At 39.5% G+C, this 20,838-nt stretch overlaps 1 protein-coding gene across 1 annotated transcript in view; it reads right to left on the reverse strand.

Annotated features, from left to right (window-relative positions):
• Positions 1 to 20,197, reverse strand: part of XRCC3 (X-ray repair cross complementing 3) — a 31,460-nt gene extending 11,263 nt beyond the window's left edge. Inside the window, exons 1-3 of the mRNA XM_044664640.1 lie at positions 20,116 to 20,197; positions 19,829 to 19,966; positions 13,048 to 13,260 (exon numbers count right to left, since the gene is read on the reverse strand). Coding sequence (XP_044520575.1) covers positions 13,048 to 13,260; positions 19,829 to 19,966; positions 20,116 to 20,170 — 406 coding nt within the window. The 5' untranslated portion in view covers positions 20,171 to 20,197. The remainder of the gene's footprint in view (positions 1 to 13,047; positions 13,261 to 19,828; positions 19,967 to 20,115) is intronic.
• Between the last annotated feature and the right edge of the window lie 641 nt (positions 20,198 to 20,838).

Genomic DNA, 20,838 nt, shown 5'->3' on the forward strand with positions numbered 1-20,838 from the left:
GAGGGAACCAGCCCCTCAGCCAGGGATAAATTCCACTGCCCTGGGCTAAGTAAACTAATTTTCCCACTGTTCCACCTCCCACCAAGTCCCTCCTCCCAGGGCCCAAGGGGAAGTGGGGGGGGGGGCGTGTTAGCTGGATGTCTGGGTCAGGTCAAGGAAATCCAAACCCCTAGGGTGGTTCTCCAGGGGAATTTTTAGTGCCAGCTCCAAAGGTCTGGTCAGTCTGGTCATGAGACCAGGGACTTGCTGGGTCAACATTCCTTTCCCCAAACTGCCAGGATTGCCTCAGGTGAATTTGCAAATGCAAGAGAACTTGCATCAATCCTGTATTACAAGGTCTATTAGAGGTGTCAAGGGCAGGATATACAGCCCCTAATACTCCCAAGTGAAGCCCCAATTAGATTAAAATGTAATACAGAAATGTTTAACAAAAACAAAAAAGTTCAATAAAACATAGATAATGTTATTTTGTGGTTTTCTAGGTCAATATGCCACTTGTAGGGATCTGTTTCTATTTGAATTTGAAGCTACTGGTCTATAGTATCCTACTCTGATCCCTACCTGGCTGTAAAGAACATCTTTTAATAAGTTTCTTTTAGGTACCTACATCATAAATGTAGATTTCTTCCTTTTCCCCCATTCTCTAAATGTACCATGTAATCACTCATTTGGAGAGATATTTGCTTCTAAACGAAGGAACTGAAATGAATAAGAGAAACTGATTAAGTTTTCTCTCATTTTTGAGCTCAAATTCAAGGGAACTCATTTCATTAGCCCCAGTGAATGTTCCTATTTTAGTACTATGCACTTTTCCAGGACCTACCCCATATACAGTGTCTCTTCAAGATACACATATTTGGTGAATTAATTCAAAGGACTAGCTAAGTGCATGCCACAGATTTAGTATTCTTACCCTTGCTTTCACCTGTGTGGACTGTTAGGTTGATCTCTTTTTTCAATGGTTGTGGATTTCTTCGAGAAGACTCTGGACTATTCTGTGTCCCTCCTTTCCCTGAAGTCTGCCTGTATGAGACTGGCAAACACCCTAGTAATCACATACATCTTGTCCTGTTTTGTTGACCAAGTCAACCAGCAAAATGCTGGAGAGCTCTCTATGCAGCCACATCCATCAAGAAATTCTGAATGATCTCAACACATTAGGAGACTTCCCACCAGAGGATAGTACAGAATGAGGGATCCTGCTCCACTGAGTCAAAAGTTATATACAGTCAAACTGCATTCAGCTAACCAAAACAATAGAATTCTAAACCCTTTATACTCCTCTAGGAATTATGACAATGCCTATAAAAGCCTGTCGTATCCTTTTTTATGCACGTTCAAAATCTGCATAGATCACTCTTAAAATGATTTCACAGAAGTGAAAAATTAGCTTCATTGTTCTGGTTCACACCCTCTTGATCACATCGTGTAATATACAATAATAACTATATTAAAATAGATAAAAATATGAGTGAAAAAGATGGGCTAGTCGTGGTAAGAATAAAGAATCACTGACAATCCAAATAGTTCACTAAGCCAATGCCAATGAAAGTTCCCAGCAAGTTTATTGTATTCACAGTGGCAAATCTGTGAGAAGACATGAATGAGGCTACTATGGTATAGGCAGGCATGGAAAAGTTGGGATCTACATTACTGGAGGGACCATCCACCTTGAGACTACTTGGCTATGTGAATATGTGCATCGAAGTGGTGAATTGAACACACGAGGGCAGAAAGACCGAGGTGAACAGTGCAGTAAGACGGGGTCGTAGATAACATGGTGACCAGGACCACAGTGCTACTACTCGGGCCAGTATCTAGTGCCTGACCAGCCCCAAACCACAAACCACCCACAACCTGAAATGAGAAACCTTGCTGGATTCCTTGGCAATACATCCATGCTACTGTTAAGTAAATTCCCTTTTGCAAACTGTCATATAGTCTAAAATGGTTTTATTTTGTTCCAATCCCAAGCCTGAACCACTGAACTGGCCTAAGTCAGGCCTAATCTAGCCCATTTGGCATAGTAGATGAGACTGGATAGAAATGATCGGGATGAAATGAGGGATAAACAATGAGATTAGAGGTAATACTGAATGATTATATGGTTTGATATGGGAGCCTAGGGTATCCTGGGGCTGCTGGTGTGCTTAGTTTCCTCAGTGGAACAGGGAAGGGACCCTGTTGACCCTATGGGATTAACCCATTGGGTACTTAGGGAGGTCGACAAGGAGAATAAAAGTACAGCCATAGCTAGCCTTCCTGGGTTGGTGGTTGTTAATGGTCCTAGAATAAGTGGATTACCAGTATAAGAAAAATGAAAAGAAACTACCTATGTGCTTTGGCAAATGGATATAGATGTGAATATTTTCCAAGTCTGTAAGCAATTTTTATTGCTTCAATTGCTTAGTTTGGGACACACCCTTATAAACACTAGACTGGCAGTAAAATATGATCAATGTTATAAAATATTGTTTGTTGAACTTGTATAACTTTGTAACTGGAAATGACTGTACTCTCTAGGCCCACTGTTTAGGTAGGTTTGGTACCTTCCTAAACACTGTTAATTTGGGAATTGTCTTAAGAACTGTGCTAAATAAATTAGGAACTTTTCTATTAAGAATTGTGTGTGCCAGGGGCAGCTGGGTAGCTCAGTGGATTCAGCCAAGGCTAGAGACGCGAGGTCCTAGGTTCAAATCTGACCTCAGACACTTCCCAGCCCTGTGACCCTTGGCAAGTCACTTCACCCCCATTGCCTACCCTTACCACTCTTCTGCCTTGGAGTCAATATTGACTCCAAGACGGAAAATAAGGGTTTCAAAAAAAAAAAAGAATTGTGCTAAGTGGACTTTTTTAAGGCTCTTTTAAGTACAAGGCACTAGGGGAAAAGGCCAATGCTTGAATTTCTCCAAGATTTCTGACCAAGAATGTCCTAGAATTGGGGTTATGGGCAAATGTAACAAATGCACAGTACTTGAATTGCTGAAGAGGGCAAGTATTTAAAGGAGAGAGGATATTGAGATCCTTCTCCACAATCTTTTGGATCTTGGGCCACTTTTGGTGGGTCATGTGTGGGACTCAGTGATGAAAGACTTAACATTTTAAAATATGTATCAAATTCTGGTTAGTTCCTTGGTCCCTCAACCTCCCATATCAGCAATAGGGAGTGGGGCACTTGAATCATTTTAAAAGCTTTTGTTCTGACTTCGGAAGCCTAAATTGTCTCTTTAATACATCCAGTGAGGGGTTAATGGCAAGCCTAAGTGACTAACAATGACCTTGAGAATGATGTTACAAGCTTAGGCAGCAGACTTATTAGCTCAGGAAGTTGGGAACTCCTGGATCCCTTAGTTAACAAGGAGCAAGAGGATTTTCCCTTCTTGGAAAAAATGGCCACTGACAGGTAGAGGAGTCTAAGACTCTAATCTGGACTGCTGCAAGGCAATTAAGAATGGGGAGACCATTATGCACAGATAACAGAAAAATTATAAGAATGATCACCTGTGAAAGTCTTGGCTACTCTGATCAATAAAATGATCTAAGACAATTCCAAAGTACTCATGATGAAAAGATGTTATCCACCTCCAGAGAGAGAACTAAAGCAAATTGTAGTATAATTTTCTCACTTCCATTATTTTTCTTGCCTTTCCCCCCTGAAATATGGCTAATACGGAAATATTTTTCATGATTTCAGAACTGATAACATATTGCCTTCTCAGTGGTTGGGAGAGAGAGTGGGAAAGAGGTACTGAATTTGGAACTCAAAGTTTAAGAAATAATTTTTTTAAAACTCCCACATTGGGGGCAGCTGGGTAGCTCAGTGGAGTGAGAGTCAGGCCTAGAGACAGGAGGTCCTAGGTTCAAACCCGGCCTCAGCCACTTCCCAGCTGTGTGACCCTGGGCAAGTCACTTGACCCCCATTGCCCACTCTTACCAATCTTCCACCTTTGAGACAATACACCGAAGTACAATGGTTTAAAAAAAAATTAAAAAACAAAAAAAAAACAAAAAAAAAACTCCCACATTGGGAAAAAAAAAGTCTTAATTGCCAAAAGATTTAAAAGCTTGAATTGTTGACAGCTTCCTGATTGCCTAAGGCATAAAAAAGTCCAGTACACCAGGATGAGCAGCTTAAAAGCCCCTGCTACTATGAAAATCATTATACCCGACCACATGCACCTCTTATGGGAATCAGGAGGGTGGATACAACTGAACCAAAGCTGTATCTTTGCTGAACAGAATATCCTTCCTATGCTATTGTTAAGTACATCTCTGTTTATGTGTCATTCCAAACTAGCGTCCAAACTTGGCCAGGGCCAGCCCAGAAAACTGCCAGAGTTATCGTCATAATGTGCTGGTCTGACTATGCATGATGTACAAATATGACTCCCTTGCTCAAAACTCTTCAGGCTACCCAATACCTAGAGGACAAGATACAAGCTTCACATGGTAAGACTTGATCAGAGGAATGATAAATAGCTCACAGGGAAGCAGTGTGGCACAGTCTGGGAGTCGGCACAATCTGGGCTTGACTTTGACCCTGAGCAAACCATTAACCACTCGATGCCCAGGCAACATCCCAAGACCTCACAAAACCAGTGCCAAAGGAGAGGTATTTTCCTCATGGGAATTCCCTAATTTACAATAAAACCACCAGAAAACTCTCTCCCAATAGTTCACATTTATGTAGCCCTCAGTGGCCATAAAGTGTTTAACATTCACCTTCTCACTGACCTGTGGCAGAAGCAAGACAGGTACTGCTCCTATGTTACAAAAGCTCAGAAGTAACCCGTGCAAGTCCTGCAGCTGGCTAGGATGTCAATCTGGATCTGATCCCCAGCCCTCTGACCTGGGCAGCATGTAGCAACGGAGACAGGCACTCCCAGGCTTTGGACTCAGAGGACAGGCACCAAGACAAACTCTCTTCCTCATAACCTGTGTGGCCTGGGCCACTCATTGAGCTTCTTCTGGCCTCAACTGTCTCATCTGTAAATGGAGGGGGCTAGCCTTGGAGATTTCCAACCTCACTTGCACTCCTCAGTCCAATCTCATTCCCACATCAATGCTCTTTCTACTAACTTGAGCTGCCCAGACAGAATATGATGTTGGTTGATACTGCTTAGAGCTTGGCCTAAAGGAATTGGATTGGCTTCTATTGGCCAGTTAGGAAACAGCTTTTTTTCCCAACTCTTGCTCACTATAAAGGAAAAAATGCTCAAACTTGTGAATGCTATATTTTATTGAAACAGAATTGTATAATTCAATTAAGCAAATATTTATTAAGCATCTATACGTGTCTATATGCCTAGAAGTATGCTAGGCAGTGGGGGTAAAAAGATTTTTTTCAAATGACTCATGATACAATCCTTAAAAGAACTGACATCAGCCTATTGGGAGGTGGGGGTAGAGTGGGAAAAGAAATACAAGTTAGTAAGACTGTTACTAGTTTTTAACTGGTTTAGTTGGTTTTTAAAACTCCTATGAATTCAATGAAAAAGACTAAATTAAATTTTTTTCAATCATCCAAATCCAGGCACAGTTAGAAAATAATTGTTCAGCAAATGAACAATCATTGTCAATTGACTCCTTCCCAAAATGGCACCAAGAAAACTCAGAGGCATTGTGTCCTATTTTCCTGGTTAGCTGCCAAGCTGGAAAAAGACAATGAGCTAGTCCAGAGAAAGAGTACATGAAACAAATTTGTTTCCCTTGAAATGTTCATTTATTATGCAATTGAACGTCAGAAGAAGTCTACACAAGTGAAATAAATTCAAGTATGTTTGACAAGGAAATGTCATATCTAAACAATGGCATATCATTCTCTTTAACTGACACTATAAAAAGAAGCTGTAACTGATTCCTGGGAGCTTCAGGAGGTCAGCTAGAGGAGACCTGGGGTCATTCCTCAGCATCTTCAGCTATTTTTTCCAATATTGGCGTAGTGAAAAGTTTTGGACATGGTAACTATGGAAACTTGTTTTGCATGTCTATGCATATTTGTTACAAAGGGTTTTTCCAGTAGACAGGGAAAGAGGGGAGGTACAAGGGAAAGAAAGAAAATCCTTATTAACTGGGGAAAAATTAATTCCAGAGTTGGTGTGGTTGCACTAGAAAAAGTGTTAGCCTAGAATTAGCCAAATCAGGCTGAAATCTAGATTCTGACTGTTATAAGCAATGTGGCAATAGCCAAGTCACTGAATTTTTCTAAGCTTCAGTTTCCAAATGGGGATCATAATATTTGTACTAACTACTTCACAGTGGTGTGAACAAAATTTTTTTTTTAATTTAGAACATTAAATAAATGTGAATTATTATTACCTATAGTAGTGAGAGAGGTGTTAGAAGACCTGAGCAGTCATTAACAAGTTGACATCCATTTAGAAGCAGGTCTCTAGTTGAAGGTTCCAGCAATGTATCCTTGGCCCTATGTTCTTCAACAATTTTATCAGTGACTTTTTATAAAGATAAAAATGGCATGGATATCACATTTTCAGGTGACTTAAAGCTTGGTGGAGTAGTTAATGTACTGGAAGACAAAGTCTGAAATCAAATATCTCAGTGGACTAGGATTGTTGAAAGGTGGAAGGAGAACTGGTTCTGTAGAACACCTGGGTTCAATTCCTACTTCAGATGCTTATTATCTATTTGATCCTGGGAGAGCCACTTACTTTTTTTGGGAAAGGAGAGTACCATCTCCCTCCTCTTTCATACAACCATTAACTTTTAATTCCAAGATCACTTTCATCTGGGAATCTCAGAAAAGATTTCATGGAAGAGATATTACTTCAGTTGGGCTTTACACGAGAGGATTTTAATAGGCAGAGATGTGGAAGGAGTATGTTCTTTGCAAGTAGGATAATCTATGTGAATACATAGAATGCAAAAGAAAAAATAGATCAAGGAGGAGTTAATTATCCAATTTGGCTAGAACAAAGGCTGTGTGACAGAAAAAAAAGGGAAATTAGACTGTAAAAGTAAGGAATTTTTATTTTAATTTTGGGGACCCACTGAATCATTTTAAGAGAGGAGTGTCATAGTCAGACCTGAACACTAAGAAGATTATCTTAGCAGCTGTGTGGAAAATGGCATAGATAAAGGAGATCCTAGAGACAGGGACACCAGGGAAAAAGCTATTACAACACTCTGGGGTACAGGTATCAAACTCACAGGGACAAATCAGATTAAAACGTGATTGCTAAATGTTTACCAAAATAAATAAAAATACAATGCAATATAAATAACATTAATTTAAGGTTTTCTAAGTCAATATGTAGGTCAACATGAATGTTTCTATTTGAGTTTGATACCACTGGTCTAGGGGAAAAAAGTGGCAGAGATTTTCAAAGAGGATGATGATAATCTCAGGGCAGAGAAAAGAAAGGATGTGAAGCTTACCATGGAAGTAGAACTGACAGGGCTTGGCAACCAACTAGAACAGTGCCATAAGGGAATAGAAGAGTAAAAATGAGTCCTAAGTTTTGAAACCATGTAAACAGGAAGATGGTCATGCTGCCAATAAAAAGAGGGAAGCTGGGCAAAGGGGCAGCCTGAGGGGAGGGGGAAGATGGCCTGCCCCTTTTATACTGAGGATGCATCAGCAGGCCTCTGGAGTCCAGACTGTCAACACACTGGTCTGAATTCTGACTTCTTTTGGTCTAATTCTTTCATTTTAAGGATAAAAAACTTCAGCTTAGGAGAGAAAGTGACTTATTCTGGTTCACAGAATCTGTTATTACCATATCCAGACCCAGGACTCACATTTCCTGACTCCTAGTACAGTGTTGTTTCTATGACATCAGGTTGCCACTTCACTCAGTGAATATGATATATATATATAATGAACTGGAAGGTCAAAAAAGAAAGACCAAGGCAAAAGTAGGAAGTATCACTTTGAAAGTCTTGGTGAAATAGGGCAAAACGTACTTGAGATGAGTAGAATAGCTAGACTTTTAAGTGAAAAAAATTTTTTTACATAGTATAGGATCCCCAAGAAAGATATTTCACATGGCTTGGCTTGTTCAACTTGGCTAGTTCTTCTGGGCTAATTCAACTTGACCGGTGGCTTAACTTATGCTGCCCTGGTGAGGGTGCATGTGTGGCATATTGGAAAGAGTATTTGACTAGAATTTTGGAGATTTCTAAACTTCAAAGTCTGAATCCTAGCTCCAATATTTATCAGTCATAAAAAGTTACCACTCCCCACCCCCTCTTCACTGAACCTCATTTTTGTGATTTATAAAATAGGTCCTCTGATTCCTATCATACATTCTTCACAGGGTGTTGTGAGGAACCTATTTGTTAAACCATACAAATGTGAACAATTATTATTTGCCCTGAGAAAAGAACAAGAGCCACTGGGGAAGAAGCTATAGGAAGGCAGGATCTGGTTCAATTTAAGGAATAACTGTCTCTGCCCTCATCAGACATTTTAAGAAGGATACTGACAAACTGAATTACACCAAGAAAGGGAATCAGGATGGTGAGAAGATTATAGACAATGCCATTCAGGTATCTGAGGAAGATTCTGGGGCTATTTAGCATGGAGAAGTTACACAGGGGTTAAATCAATATCTGAATGGCTGTTATGAGGAACAGTAATGAGACTTGTTCTGGTTGATCTCAAAATATAAAACTAGAAACAATGGTTGAAAGTTGTAGAAAGGTAGATTTTGGGTCAATTAATGAAAACATTTCCTACAGACATATCCAAAAGTGAAACAGGAAATTGTAGGAAGGCCCATCATTCTATGGTTCAAGTTAAAAGGCTGGATGATCACTTTTTGGAAACGTTTTAGAGAAGATTCTATTCAGGGACAAGTTGGGCTTCTGAAGTCCCTTTCAACTCTGAGATTCTATGATTTTATAAGATAAATCTGCTAATTTGCAAAGCTTTTCTATAACAGTCTAAATATTTTCCTCTGCTCTATTGTCTTCATACATATGCAAAAGTGATAAGTAGGAGAACCTTCATTCCCTCCCAATGCTATAGAATCAAAAGTAATTTTATGAACTAAGTGCTCGTCATGCAAAAAGATAATCACTTCATTCTGAATTAATTACAATTCCTCTTGATTTTCTGGCCACATTATTTGAATGCTAATTTCAGCACATATCAGCTAGCATTTATACACTGCTCATTAGGCTTATGAATTGTACACTTACATCCTGAACATTGGGACAATAACAGTTCATTGATTGCTAATCAAAAAAGCAGCTCACAAAGATTTGGGCTAAACTTTAAGCACTTCTAGACAAACAACAGCCACCCTATATGAAATGAAAACCTTTGAAATCAGTGCAACAAACACCTGATAGTCTATGTTTGTAGAATTAAACTCAACAAACATTTCCTGAACACCTATTATGTGTAAGGCCTGAGTAGAAAAGGACAGATAAAGCATAATCTCTACTTTTAAGAAGCTTTGAACATAATAAAGGAGAATTAAGACACAGATGCTTATTTCAATTCATTGAAGATCCAGGATTTCACTGGTTATGTGATTTCATACCCTAGAGATGAGATACTCCAGACTTAAAAAAATGGTTCAAACAATAAAGACAGAGTCCATTGCTGGGATGTACTTAAAGATTATCCTAGCTTCCCAGAGATTCTACACCTTGAAAATGATTTTGAGATTTCAGGATCATCTTCAGGTCTTGATGAGACATTGGAATAGGATGTTAAAGGATGGAAGATGGTATTTAAATTGTGAATAAAAATACATGAGAAGTGTTGTGAGGAAGATTAGTTAGTAATTAAGTATTAAGGTTGACCTAGCAGGAGCATTCCAAGATGGAATAAAGGAGCAGGAAGTAGTGGCTTGTGCTCTGAGAGAGATTCCATTAGGGGTTGGCACAAACTGTTGTTAGCCCTGGGAGATCTCAGAGTTAAGGACACCCTGCATTCTGTGTGGTGGTGGCATCTAGCAAGGGAACAAGAACAAAAGAGCAGCACCAAGGAAAGAGGAGAAGTTTGGGATCTGGTGGACAGCATCTCAAGCACACCCTCTCTACTTGGATACCTTGGACCACCTTGGCTTTTGGCATCCTGAGATCATCTGTGGATTACCGTGAGAAACCCTCAAAGCCGCCTACAGGCCCTTAAGCTGTGCTGGTCAAACCTGGCTGGAACCAGGTTTGAAACAGCCCCCCAGAGACTCCAGAACAGCTCCTTTATGCCCAGCCTGGCCTAGGTCAATTAGTATTAGAGAAGTTAAGTCCTCCCCCTTGCCCTGTGGTTTTGCCCATTAGGTTTTAGAGTAGAATCCCCTATCCCACCTTTTAATTGAACATAATTAAACCTGTTAAAACCTTTTACCTTGCCTGCTAGTTTCTAAGACTCTGGTGAGCTGGTGACAGTTGGTGACATTCTTGTCAGTTAGGAGCAGCTTAGCTGTGACCTCTGGTCTCCTTATCCTGGTCCAGTCTCTCCTACAACCCAGTGTGTGTACCCACAACCACTTAGATTTATTGTAACATCCCTGGTGCCATCCATATTTTTAACAGTTGTTATGTTGAAAAATTTATAGTAGCTATTTTGGGTGTGGCAAAGAACTGGAAAAGGGGCACATGAATATAACACAGTACTACTGTGCCAAAAGAAATGATGAAAGGGACAATTTCAGAGATACCTAGGAAGCCTTATGTGAAATGATGCAAAGTGAAGAGAACAATATACAATAATAATGACACTCTAAAGAAAAACAACTTTAAAAGTCTTAAGAACTCTGATTGTGTAAAGACCAACCATGATTCCAGAATACTATGGATAAAGAAGGCAACACATTTCCTGAAAAATGAGACATACATTTTTGGACATGGCTAGTATGGGAACTTGTTTTGCTTGGGTATATTGTTACCAAGGTTTGTTTTTTTCCATTGACAGAGTAGATGAGAGGGAGAGGAAGCAAATTTCTGTACACTGAAAAAAAGAAAATAAAATGCAGGAAAGGTAAAAGTATTTTAAGAGCTCAAGGAAGAGAAGGATCATTTCTGGTAAGGGGGACTGAGAATGCTACATGAAAGATGTTACATTTGAACTAAGAGACTAGCTGGAATATAAAGGTACATGGATAGCACAAGTTAAAGCTAAAAAGGCAGGATGGGTTTTAATTGATGGAAGGCCTCAAGAGACAAGTTAAGGAGGCTGAAATAGGCAATGAAGAAACAATAAATATTTGGGGAGCAGAGAAGTGATATGGTGAGAGTTTTCCACTACTAAAATTAATCTGGATTCATAAGTAGGATAGATTGGAAAGAGATTATTATAGGTAAGGAAAAAGATTTGGAGGATATTCTAAAAGGTCAGGTGAGAGGTTATGAGGGCCTGAATTAGAAGTTATTAAAGTGAAAACCGATAAACAGATAAAAGACAATTTGGAGCAGTTGAAACAACAGGACATGGCAACATTGTGGAAATATATGAGAAGTGAATGACAGTAAAGAGACCATGCTAGGTTTCAAGGCGAGGTGACTAGAAGAATGATGGTATCAAAAGAAAAATGGAAGTTTGTAAGGAAAGGGTTTTGAGGGAAAGGTGAGTTCTATTTGGGATATGATGAATGTGAGGTGCTAGTGGGACTATAGTTGCCAATATCTTACAAGCAGCTAGAAATATAAGACCTGAGCTTGGGGAAGAGGTCAGAGCCCAAGACTTAGGAGAATCTTAGGAGTCATCCGTAGAGTAGTGATAACTGAAGCCCTAGAAATGATAGCCCAGCTGGGGAATTTAGAAGGAAGAGAGCTGAAGACAGAAATTTGGGAAACATCTACATATAGAGGCAGAGAAAAAGGGAGAGAGAATAGTTAGAAAGGTACAAGGAGAACAAGACTAGCAGACACTAGTGTCAGGAAAGCTTAGGAAAAAGAGTATACCAGAGAAGAAGTGGTAATATTGAATGTTGTATGAAAGATGAACTGAAATGTCAAGGGATAAAGGGTCTAGCAGAGCAGCAATAAGATACTGAGAACAAAAATGAGAAAGAATAAAAGAAAGGTTAAAGGCAATGAAAGTTTTTTTTTTGTTGTTGTCGTTTTTTTAAATTTTAAACCCTTAACTTCTGTGTATTGACTTATAGGTGGAAGATTGGTAAGGGTGGGCAATGAGGGTCAAGTGACTTGCCCAGGGTCACACAGCTGGGAAGTGTCTGAGGCCGGATTTGAACCTAGGACCTCCCGTCTCTAGGCCTGGCTCTCAATCCACTGAGCTACCCAGCTGCCCCCAGCAATGAAAGTTTTAAAAGAACTCTGGACCCAGAATCAGATGAAGCCCAGTTCTGCCAATAACTAGCAATGCCTTTGGTTGAATGACATCTTCTGGGTAACTACAGTTTGCTCATCATTAAAATGGGAATATAGAGGCAGCTAAGGTGGCTCAGTGGATATACTGCCAGGTCTGGAGACAAGGCTTGGGTTCAAATTTGGCCTCAAACACTTCCTAGCTATGTGACCCTGAGGCATAAGTCACCTTAACCCCACTGATGTGGCCCTTAGCACTTTTCTGCCTTGGAATCAGTACTTGGTATCAATTCTAAAACAGAAGAAAAGGATTAAAAAAAATAAAATTAAAATGAGAATACATATTTACACAGGCTACTCCACAGGGCTACACTTATAAAAGTGCTTTATAAACCTTTAAATGTTATGGAAATTTGAGTTATGCTATATAATAATAGCACATAACATTAACGTTATGTGTTAAAGAGTTTTAACATTTCAATGCTAGATAACATTCTTCTATAAATACTATACACAAAATCCACTCAGCTGGTTGGAGGCTCTTTTATGTTTTTATTTTTTTGTTGTTTTTTACATTTTGTAAAAAAAAATAATAATGTACCAGTCACCTGCAGTTTTTCATTTAAATAAGTTTGTGATTTAAGTTCATATTCCTAAATTTAGTTCTTGGGGAAATCTTAATGGAGGACTCCACTACTATTTATTTGGAGACTCATTTCAAGAGAATTATTCTTGACTTACATAGTAACTTTAGAAGCCTCCAACTCTACAGAACAAGTAAAGAAAAACAGATAGGCATCCTTTGCTTACCTGATTCTAGGCCTCCATACTCATAGGGGTACTGCACACAGAGGGATAGCTGCAGGCCAATCTGAGTCTTCCCAGCTGAACTCTGTCCAACAAGCTCTGTAATTCCCACCAGAGGAAGACCACCTCGTAAAAGTCTGTTAAGCACCGGGCAGCCAAAGCCGAGTTTTTTATGCTGTGCTGGGAATTCCTCTTTGTGCTGATATATGTGAAGTGCTTAAGGATTTAAAAAAAAAAAGAAACTGAAATGCTGTCAAATGCTTTTTCATTAAGAATTAAAAATCAGGGGCAACTAGATGGCTCAATGGATTGAGAGCCAGGCCTAGGGATGGGAAGTCCTTGGTTCAAATCTGGCCTTAGACACTTCCTGGCTATGTGATCCTGGGCAAGTCACTTAACCCCCATTGCCTAGTCCTTACTATTCTTCTGCCTTGGAATAAATACACAGCACTGATTCTAAGGTGCAAGGTAAGGGTTTAAAAAAAGAAAAGAATCAACAAATCAACATTCAAGCTTTACAAAGGATGACTTTTCTCAGTAAGACATCATAAATGTTTATTATACCAAAGGCTAATATGGAAAGTTATAAGGAAAGAGAGGATTTGATCTGCAGAAAAGATACAGAGGCAGGAAAGGTTCTGGAATTCTGCAGAAGTGACTGAGCTGTTTTTCTAACAGTCAGTTAAGCCTGGAGGCTGAGACTTCTCTCCCTGGGGTGGACCTAGTGAGATTGGCTCTTCTGTGGCTTTCTTTCTGCTATATCATCCCATCCTGCCTGTACCTGTTTTATTCTGTTTCCTGCTGGCTGCTTGGTACATCTACAGAGCTTCCTGAACCTTCTAAGACATCTATCTAAGACATCACGATAACCTCTCCCTGTGCCCTGTTCTGTTTAGCTTCTAAACTCAATACCTGTTACCATCCAAGGGGATTCTGGATTAGAGGAATTTATTTATTTTAGGGACTGGGTCTTCAGGTATATAGGTAGACAGTGTAGTTCAATCTCTCTGAAGGCATGAGGGAACAACTGTAGATCTGTGGGGGAGGGTTAGTTAGTGAATATTAGATAAGGTTATCCAAATTCCCTTTCCTACCTTCCCTTACTTTAATAAACCAAACCATCCCTGTGTTTGTTAACTCTGCCTCAACTGGATCTGTTAGCCTGTCACCTATATCCTGTTGGCCTTCCCAAAACCTGTGTTATCTTCTGTTACTGGCCCTGAGTAAACCTTTTCCCTGAACCTACCAATATCCTATTCATACCACCCTGGTATTTCAGTTACTTATTTCACTAGTCACCAATACAACTCCTGGGAGAAAAGTAGGCTGGAAAGATTAACTTTTTTTTTTAACACTTATTTATATGACTTTAAGATATTGTTTTATATGGTGAGGGTGGAAGGTACTTTAATTTTTATTATGCATTTCTGACCTCCTAGTAAAGTTCAATGGCAATATCAGCATTTTATTCATAAGGCACACCTTCTGGAAGTAATTTCCATATTTGTATAATATTAAAAATGAAAAAACTACCCTATGTTACCCTATTATAAAATTCCAATTCAAATGGACAAATGTTTAAAGGCAATGCATAATGTATAATGGAAAGAACACCAGAGTCAGTGACATGGGTTCTAGTCTTAGTTCTTGTGAAAGGGAATTTTTTATTCCCTTTGACTATTTTAAGTTAATCAACCAGGAACTTGAAGTACCCCGACTTAATACTTAGTAAGTCACTAACAAAGAGAGTTCATACTTACTTAGCCATTAACACTTAGTCCTAAAAGACCACAAGCACTGCCCGCTCCCCCAGGCAGTACTAAGCAAATTGAGAGACTTTGATTGGTTCCTGAGATGTGATTGACCAACCCACAGTGAAAGGAAGAAGAAACCAGAGAGACTAGAAGTGATGTGGAGAAAACTGCTCATAAAAGCCAGCCAAGAGCATTCTGGGTCACTTCTTTTGCCTTTGTGGCTCTTGCTGAGGGAAGACTTCTGGGTTGGTGGGTCTTCTGTGTTGGAGGGATTCTGCTGCCTTGGTGGCTCTTCCTGAAAGAGGGATTCTTCTGCGTGACACTTCTGCGTTGGAGGACTTCTGCTTTGGAGATTCTGTGTTGGTGGCTCAAGGAGTTCAGCTTTGGTAACTTGCTTGGGTTGAGGAGACACTGGCCTTTTGCCAGTAACTTGCTCTGGCCGGAGACACTGGCCTTTTGGTTCTTCTCCTGTCTTTGGTGAGGCACTTGGATCCAGACTTAGTTAATTTAGCTAGGCAATAATTTCTACCTCCTTCCTACATTTCTCTCTTTACTATCTCTACCCTGCTATAATAAAGCTATTAAAGCTAAACATCCTCATGACTTAAGAGTTAATTTTATAAACGGCGATCACAACCAAACTTATATTCTTCTGCAACTTCCCAATTGGGCAATTTTGAGCAAGTCTCAAAATCCTAAAGTGGATAGAATAATACTTGCACTATCTCACAAAATTGTGGGGATTAAATGAGATAATGTGCTTAAAGTACTTTGTAAGATACAAAATGCCTTATAAAAGTCAATGATTATTATTTTAAGTGCATGTTATATACTAGGTGATGGGTGTGTCTGATCCATACATAAATAATTATAATACAAAATAATGCACAAATGAGTTAGACAAGTGTAAACCAACTGTAAAACAAAGTCAGAGGAAGGACAGACCCAGCAATGTTTCATCTAGCACAGAGAAAAGCTGCTTATGTGTGGAACTTGGTACTGATTTGGTGAAAACATCATTGGGAGCTGAGACTCTCCTTAGAATTTACAGAGAGAAGAGGACTAAAATTTCTGTCTGTTACAATGAGAAGGCCAAGGTGGAAAAGGCATTAATTTGATCATATATTCTACCTAACTATACCATGTAATTCTATTTTTAATCCTGAATCATCATCTGCGTTTATAGGTAGGTGTGCATTTGGCAAGAGGTAGGAATAAAGTCTTCACTGACAGAATTATGAGGCCTTACGAGAATTATATTAGAATAGTTTCATTTTGTTTTCCTGAATCTCAGATCCTTACTCTATAAAATGGGGGTAAATACTCTATATCTTACTTGGTTCAAGTAATAATAATAAATAATAATGAGAGGTTTAAATAAAAATAATAAACAATAACAATTCCTATTTATTTAGTTTTAGTATTTACAAAGGAAGGTGGTGGGAATGTTATTATTCCTATTTTACAAATCAATAAATTGAGCTAAGGGATTTGTTTACTGTAAAAATCAGAATTTGAACTCAAGCTCCTTCTACTATACAAAGCTGCTTCTTAGCAAAAAGATGTAAAAACACTCTGAAAATTACAAATGGTTATGAAAAGAAAAAAGATATTAACATGATTACTATCACAATCCCTGGATGCTCTGGGGGGAGGGAAATGAATAAGCATTTAGATAATACCTACTATGTGCCAGACACCATGCTAAGTACTTTAGGGTCTGAAAGATCAGGCCACTTGAACCTGACCTTGTCCTTACATTCATCCCCCGCAGGAAGACCAGAATGATGCAAGCACAGACCACATTGTCTATTTTATGAAAACCCCCTGGGCTTCTCCTTATTTGTATGTTTGGCTTCTTTTCCCCAGGAGGTCTATTCTTCCAATTTTTTGGGAATCCAAAGCAGCCTCTCTTTCCCAGCTCATTCCTACTTTTCTCCTTGCCTGCCACTGATCTACACCATCCTCACCCTCTTCTCACAAGGGAATCCTATCCTGTTGAAGGCCTACTGTTCCAGGAGGTGCTAGTGTTCTCCTTCCTTGCCCCCTGCCATCTCAGAACAGTTATTGAGAAACAAAGGCCCAAGTACAAGTAGGTGGCAGGGGCACTTCAATGCAATCACACAGCACAATGCATGGCCTAGGGTAATGCTGTCTCTGCACAAGAATAGTGCCTCCTCTTAATAAGTAAATCACTTTAAGGAACATGCCCTGAGGTCCTGGACCCATTTCAGAATTTCATATCTTAGGGCAAAGTGGCACAGTCAGGCCTGGAGATGGGCAGTCCTGAGTTCAAATCTACCCTCAGACACTGTGTGACTCTAGGCAAGTCACTTAGCCTCAACTGCCTAGCCTTAACAGCTTTGTCCTTAGAATGGATACTTAGTATTGATTCTTACACAGAAAGTAAAAAAGTTGAAAAAGTTGAAAAAACAAACAAATCACAAACCCCAGAATTTCATGTCTCTATGCCTTTCCTCCAATTGTGCTGAGAAGGTTCTAATCCATCAGGGTTGCCTCTCTGATTTCTATCAATCCTTTAAGGGCCAGCTCATATGCCTTTTTCTTGACTCCTCCCATCAGAAGTGATCTTTTCTTTCTTCTGAACACAGAAGGTGAAAACATAGAATGAGCAGTACAATGCCATCTTTTACCAGTTACTCACATATTGCTATTTCCCAATTGGACAATAAGTTCCTTGAGAGCAGAGAATGTGTCTCATTCATTTCTGTATCTCCAGCAATGCCAGCCACAGAGTCCTGCACAGGGTAGCACCCAAAAGTAGTTCTGAATTGATTTTGTGTGTTTTGTTGTTGGTGTCGTTATTGAGACAGGATCTCCTTGTCTGGCCCAGGCTCAAAGCACAGCAGCCACAGGCCCCATCCCTCTGCCCCATTTCTGACCTGCTGATTTACACTTGCTTTGGCAGACCAGGACCCTCTAAGCCTAGAATAGCACAGATCTTAGTGTAGACACCAGGCTGCAGCTCTGCCCTCCAGCGGGCACGCTGCCCCCCAGCCTCAGCCCCCTCTGTGCCACCGCAACACTCACTGAATTAAACCTTATTTAAATATTAAGATTTTAAATGTAGAGGAGAAAATTCCCATAAAGCTAGTCTGATTAATTTAAATAACATGGAAGTGGCATATAGTGAAAGGAAGGATTTTAACCCAGAGTGGAAATGGAATGCTGATGAAGCAAGAGTGCCGGCCAGAGGCAGCTGGAAGCCGGGGAGCAGGGACCTCTGGGAGCCACGGTCTCTGAGGGGGAGGTCAGCTTTGAGCCCCAGGCTCCAAATCCCACCTCGGGATCCCCCATCATTTCTAGAGGGTTTCCCAATCTTATCCTTTGCCTACATTGACTGCACCTGAGTGGACTGACTGGACATACAGCTGTCTGAGAGGGTTTTCCCCCGGAGGGCTGTGTCAGTCCTGAAGAGAGATACATCTTCCTCTGTGCCAGCCACACCTTAAAGACATTTGTATCTCTGTAGTACTAGACTAGCTGGCATGAGGGAATCCAGAAGCCAGAGCCGGCTTCCAGGCGGGCCCTTTAGCTGTTGGCCAAAGCCCAAAGGCTCTGTGACTTTAGCATAGGGAACTCCTGTTGACCTCTTCCCTTAATGCACCCTTGTTATCCTATCCTAAATAAATATTTGTTGTTTACAAATGAGCACTCAGAAAACTGAAGAAGAGAGTAGTAGAGGCTTAAGAGTAAAAGGTTTATTTGGGGGGAAATCTTTCTTAAGACTTAGGTTAAGTCAATGTCAGCCAATACTGGTTCCCCTCTGGCAGGGGTGTGCTCAGAAAGGGACCCTGGGGAAGGTTAGGTTAAGCAAAATTTCCTACCCAAATGACAATCTCCATTCCTTCAGTGTTCCTTAATCTGGTTCATACCTCTGTATTTGTCTCTGCCATCACCATATTCAGTTAGGCACAGAGGGTAGCCATTAGCTCTCTGACCCGACAGGACCCATTCCCTTTTCCCCTTTTAACAATAGGCAAGAGTGAGAACTACATTTATGAATCAGCTCTCTGGATCTTAGTTTGCTCGGACAAATGGACATGACAGCATCATGTTGGAGAAGCATCTATTAAAAGGCCTTCTTTCTGGTTTTTAGTAGAAGTGAAAATATTAGAAAATAATATTTTTCTCTAAAGCTCTTTCCCAAATGCTTGAAAATGTCCCTTGAACAAAAAGACTTTTCTTAGGGAAATAGATGAAAGGTGGTGCCAACCCTTTAATATGAATAACTTTGGTATTGCTTATTCCCCATCCCTGAAGAAATTTGGTCACATGGCCCAGCTAAGGACAGGCTCCTCTTTACCTGTTCAAATTAAGTGATTGGTTTGTTAGCTTCCACTCCTCTCTACTGAGAAAGGATTATGATATCTATGGAAGGGGTGAGGTGCTTGAGTTTAACTCGTATGTATTTGTTTCAAGGAAGAAAAATGATAAGGGTTGGGCTACAGGGATGAAATGACTTGCTGAGTGAGGGTCACACAGCTAGGAGTATCTATGGCCAAATCTGAACACTTGTCCAGGCCTGGCTCTCTATCCACTGAGCCACTTAGCCGCCCCCAGATTATATTTTAAGATCTCTTTTCCTAGCACGAGATTCTTAAAAATGTTACCTGAAATTGTCTTGGAGTAAAGAGTCATATCAGAAGGCAGGGGGACTATGCTAGGTAAGGTTTACCTATCTATAAAGCTAAAAATTACTTGAATATAAATTAATGAGATATCAAATAAAATTGTTTCTGATAGTCATAAGCTTGAAGCAGTAGTAATTATGTCATCAGAGTTGTAGCCTTAGTAGTCATGAAAATGATAGTTAACATTTATATAGTGCTTTAAAATTTGGAAATACTTTACAATTATTATGTGATTTTTGTACTCACAAAATCCTTGGATGATAGATATTAACATTCCCATTTTACAGATGAAGATACTGAGGTAGACAGAGACTAAGTGATTTGCCCAGGGACATAGAGCTATAATCAAGCAAATTTTTCTCATTCTGTTGTTACCTGTCAGAACACAGTTGTTCCTTAGTGCTAATGAGACTGTTTTCAATAAATGCTGGACATCAATGCTGGACAGTTTTGTTAGTCTCTGTAAATCTGGCCCAGAAAGGTGCAAAACTTCCTTTATTGATTTTAGTTTGGCTGAAATGAGGAGCACAAACATAGCAAGGGAATCAAAACAATTGTCAGAACAAAAATTCTTTTAGTAGACTTTCATTAGTAATTTAAAAAGATAAACTGGAATACACAAAAACTCATCCTTGTTACACTTAAGATGCATCTAAAATTACCTTTCTTTATAGCCGCAATAACTTTAGGATTCAATTCCAATTGGTCCCAATCCATTTCTCAAATGTACATACTACAAGTTTGAGTAGACTTCTATGAATAAAAGAAATATCAAAACATAAGGCAAAAAAACCCACCCCCAATTCAAGTCACTTTTTTCTTTTATTTCAAATTAATTTTCATTTAACAAAAAAAATTAAATGATTATTTCCATATACATTGTAGAATAAAAAGAGAAAGTATGTAAAACTGTACCTCTATTATGTAGAACTTCCATTCCTTTTTAAGTATGTAATACATTTAGAATATAGTTTTCAAAATGATCCTGATTGCCTGTGATTCTTCCTGATATTTTTTGTTTTCTTCCCCCTAACTTCTACATTTTTTTTGGTTTGAGAGCCCTATCCCTTGTCCATCTGTCTCTCCCCTAGTTAAAAAAAAAAGGAAGATCCTTATAACAAAATATATATGCTCAAGTAAAACAAATTTCTATATTGGCTGAGTCCAATCAATTAATAAACATTTATTATGTGCTTGCTTATGCTGTGCTAAGAATTGGAGAGGAAGAAAGGAAGGAAGGAAGGAAAGAAGGGAGAGAGGGAGGGAGGGAAAGAGGGAGGGGAAGGAGGAAGAGAGAGAGAGGGAGGGAAGAAGGCATTCCCTGCCCTCAAAGAGCTTACAATTTAGTGGATTTTAAATTTAAAAAAAATATATATATATATATA

This window comes from Gracilinanus agilis, chromosome 2 (assembly GCF_016433145.1).
Source record: "Gracilinanus agilis isolate LMUSP501 chromosome 2, AgileGrace, whole genome shotgun sequence".
NCBI lineage: Eukaryota > Metazoa > Chordata > Mammalia > Didelphimorphia > Didelphidae > Gracilinanus > Gracilinanus agilis.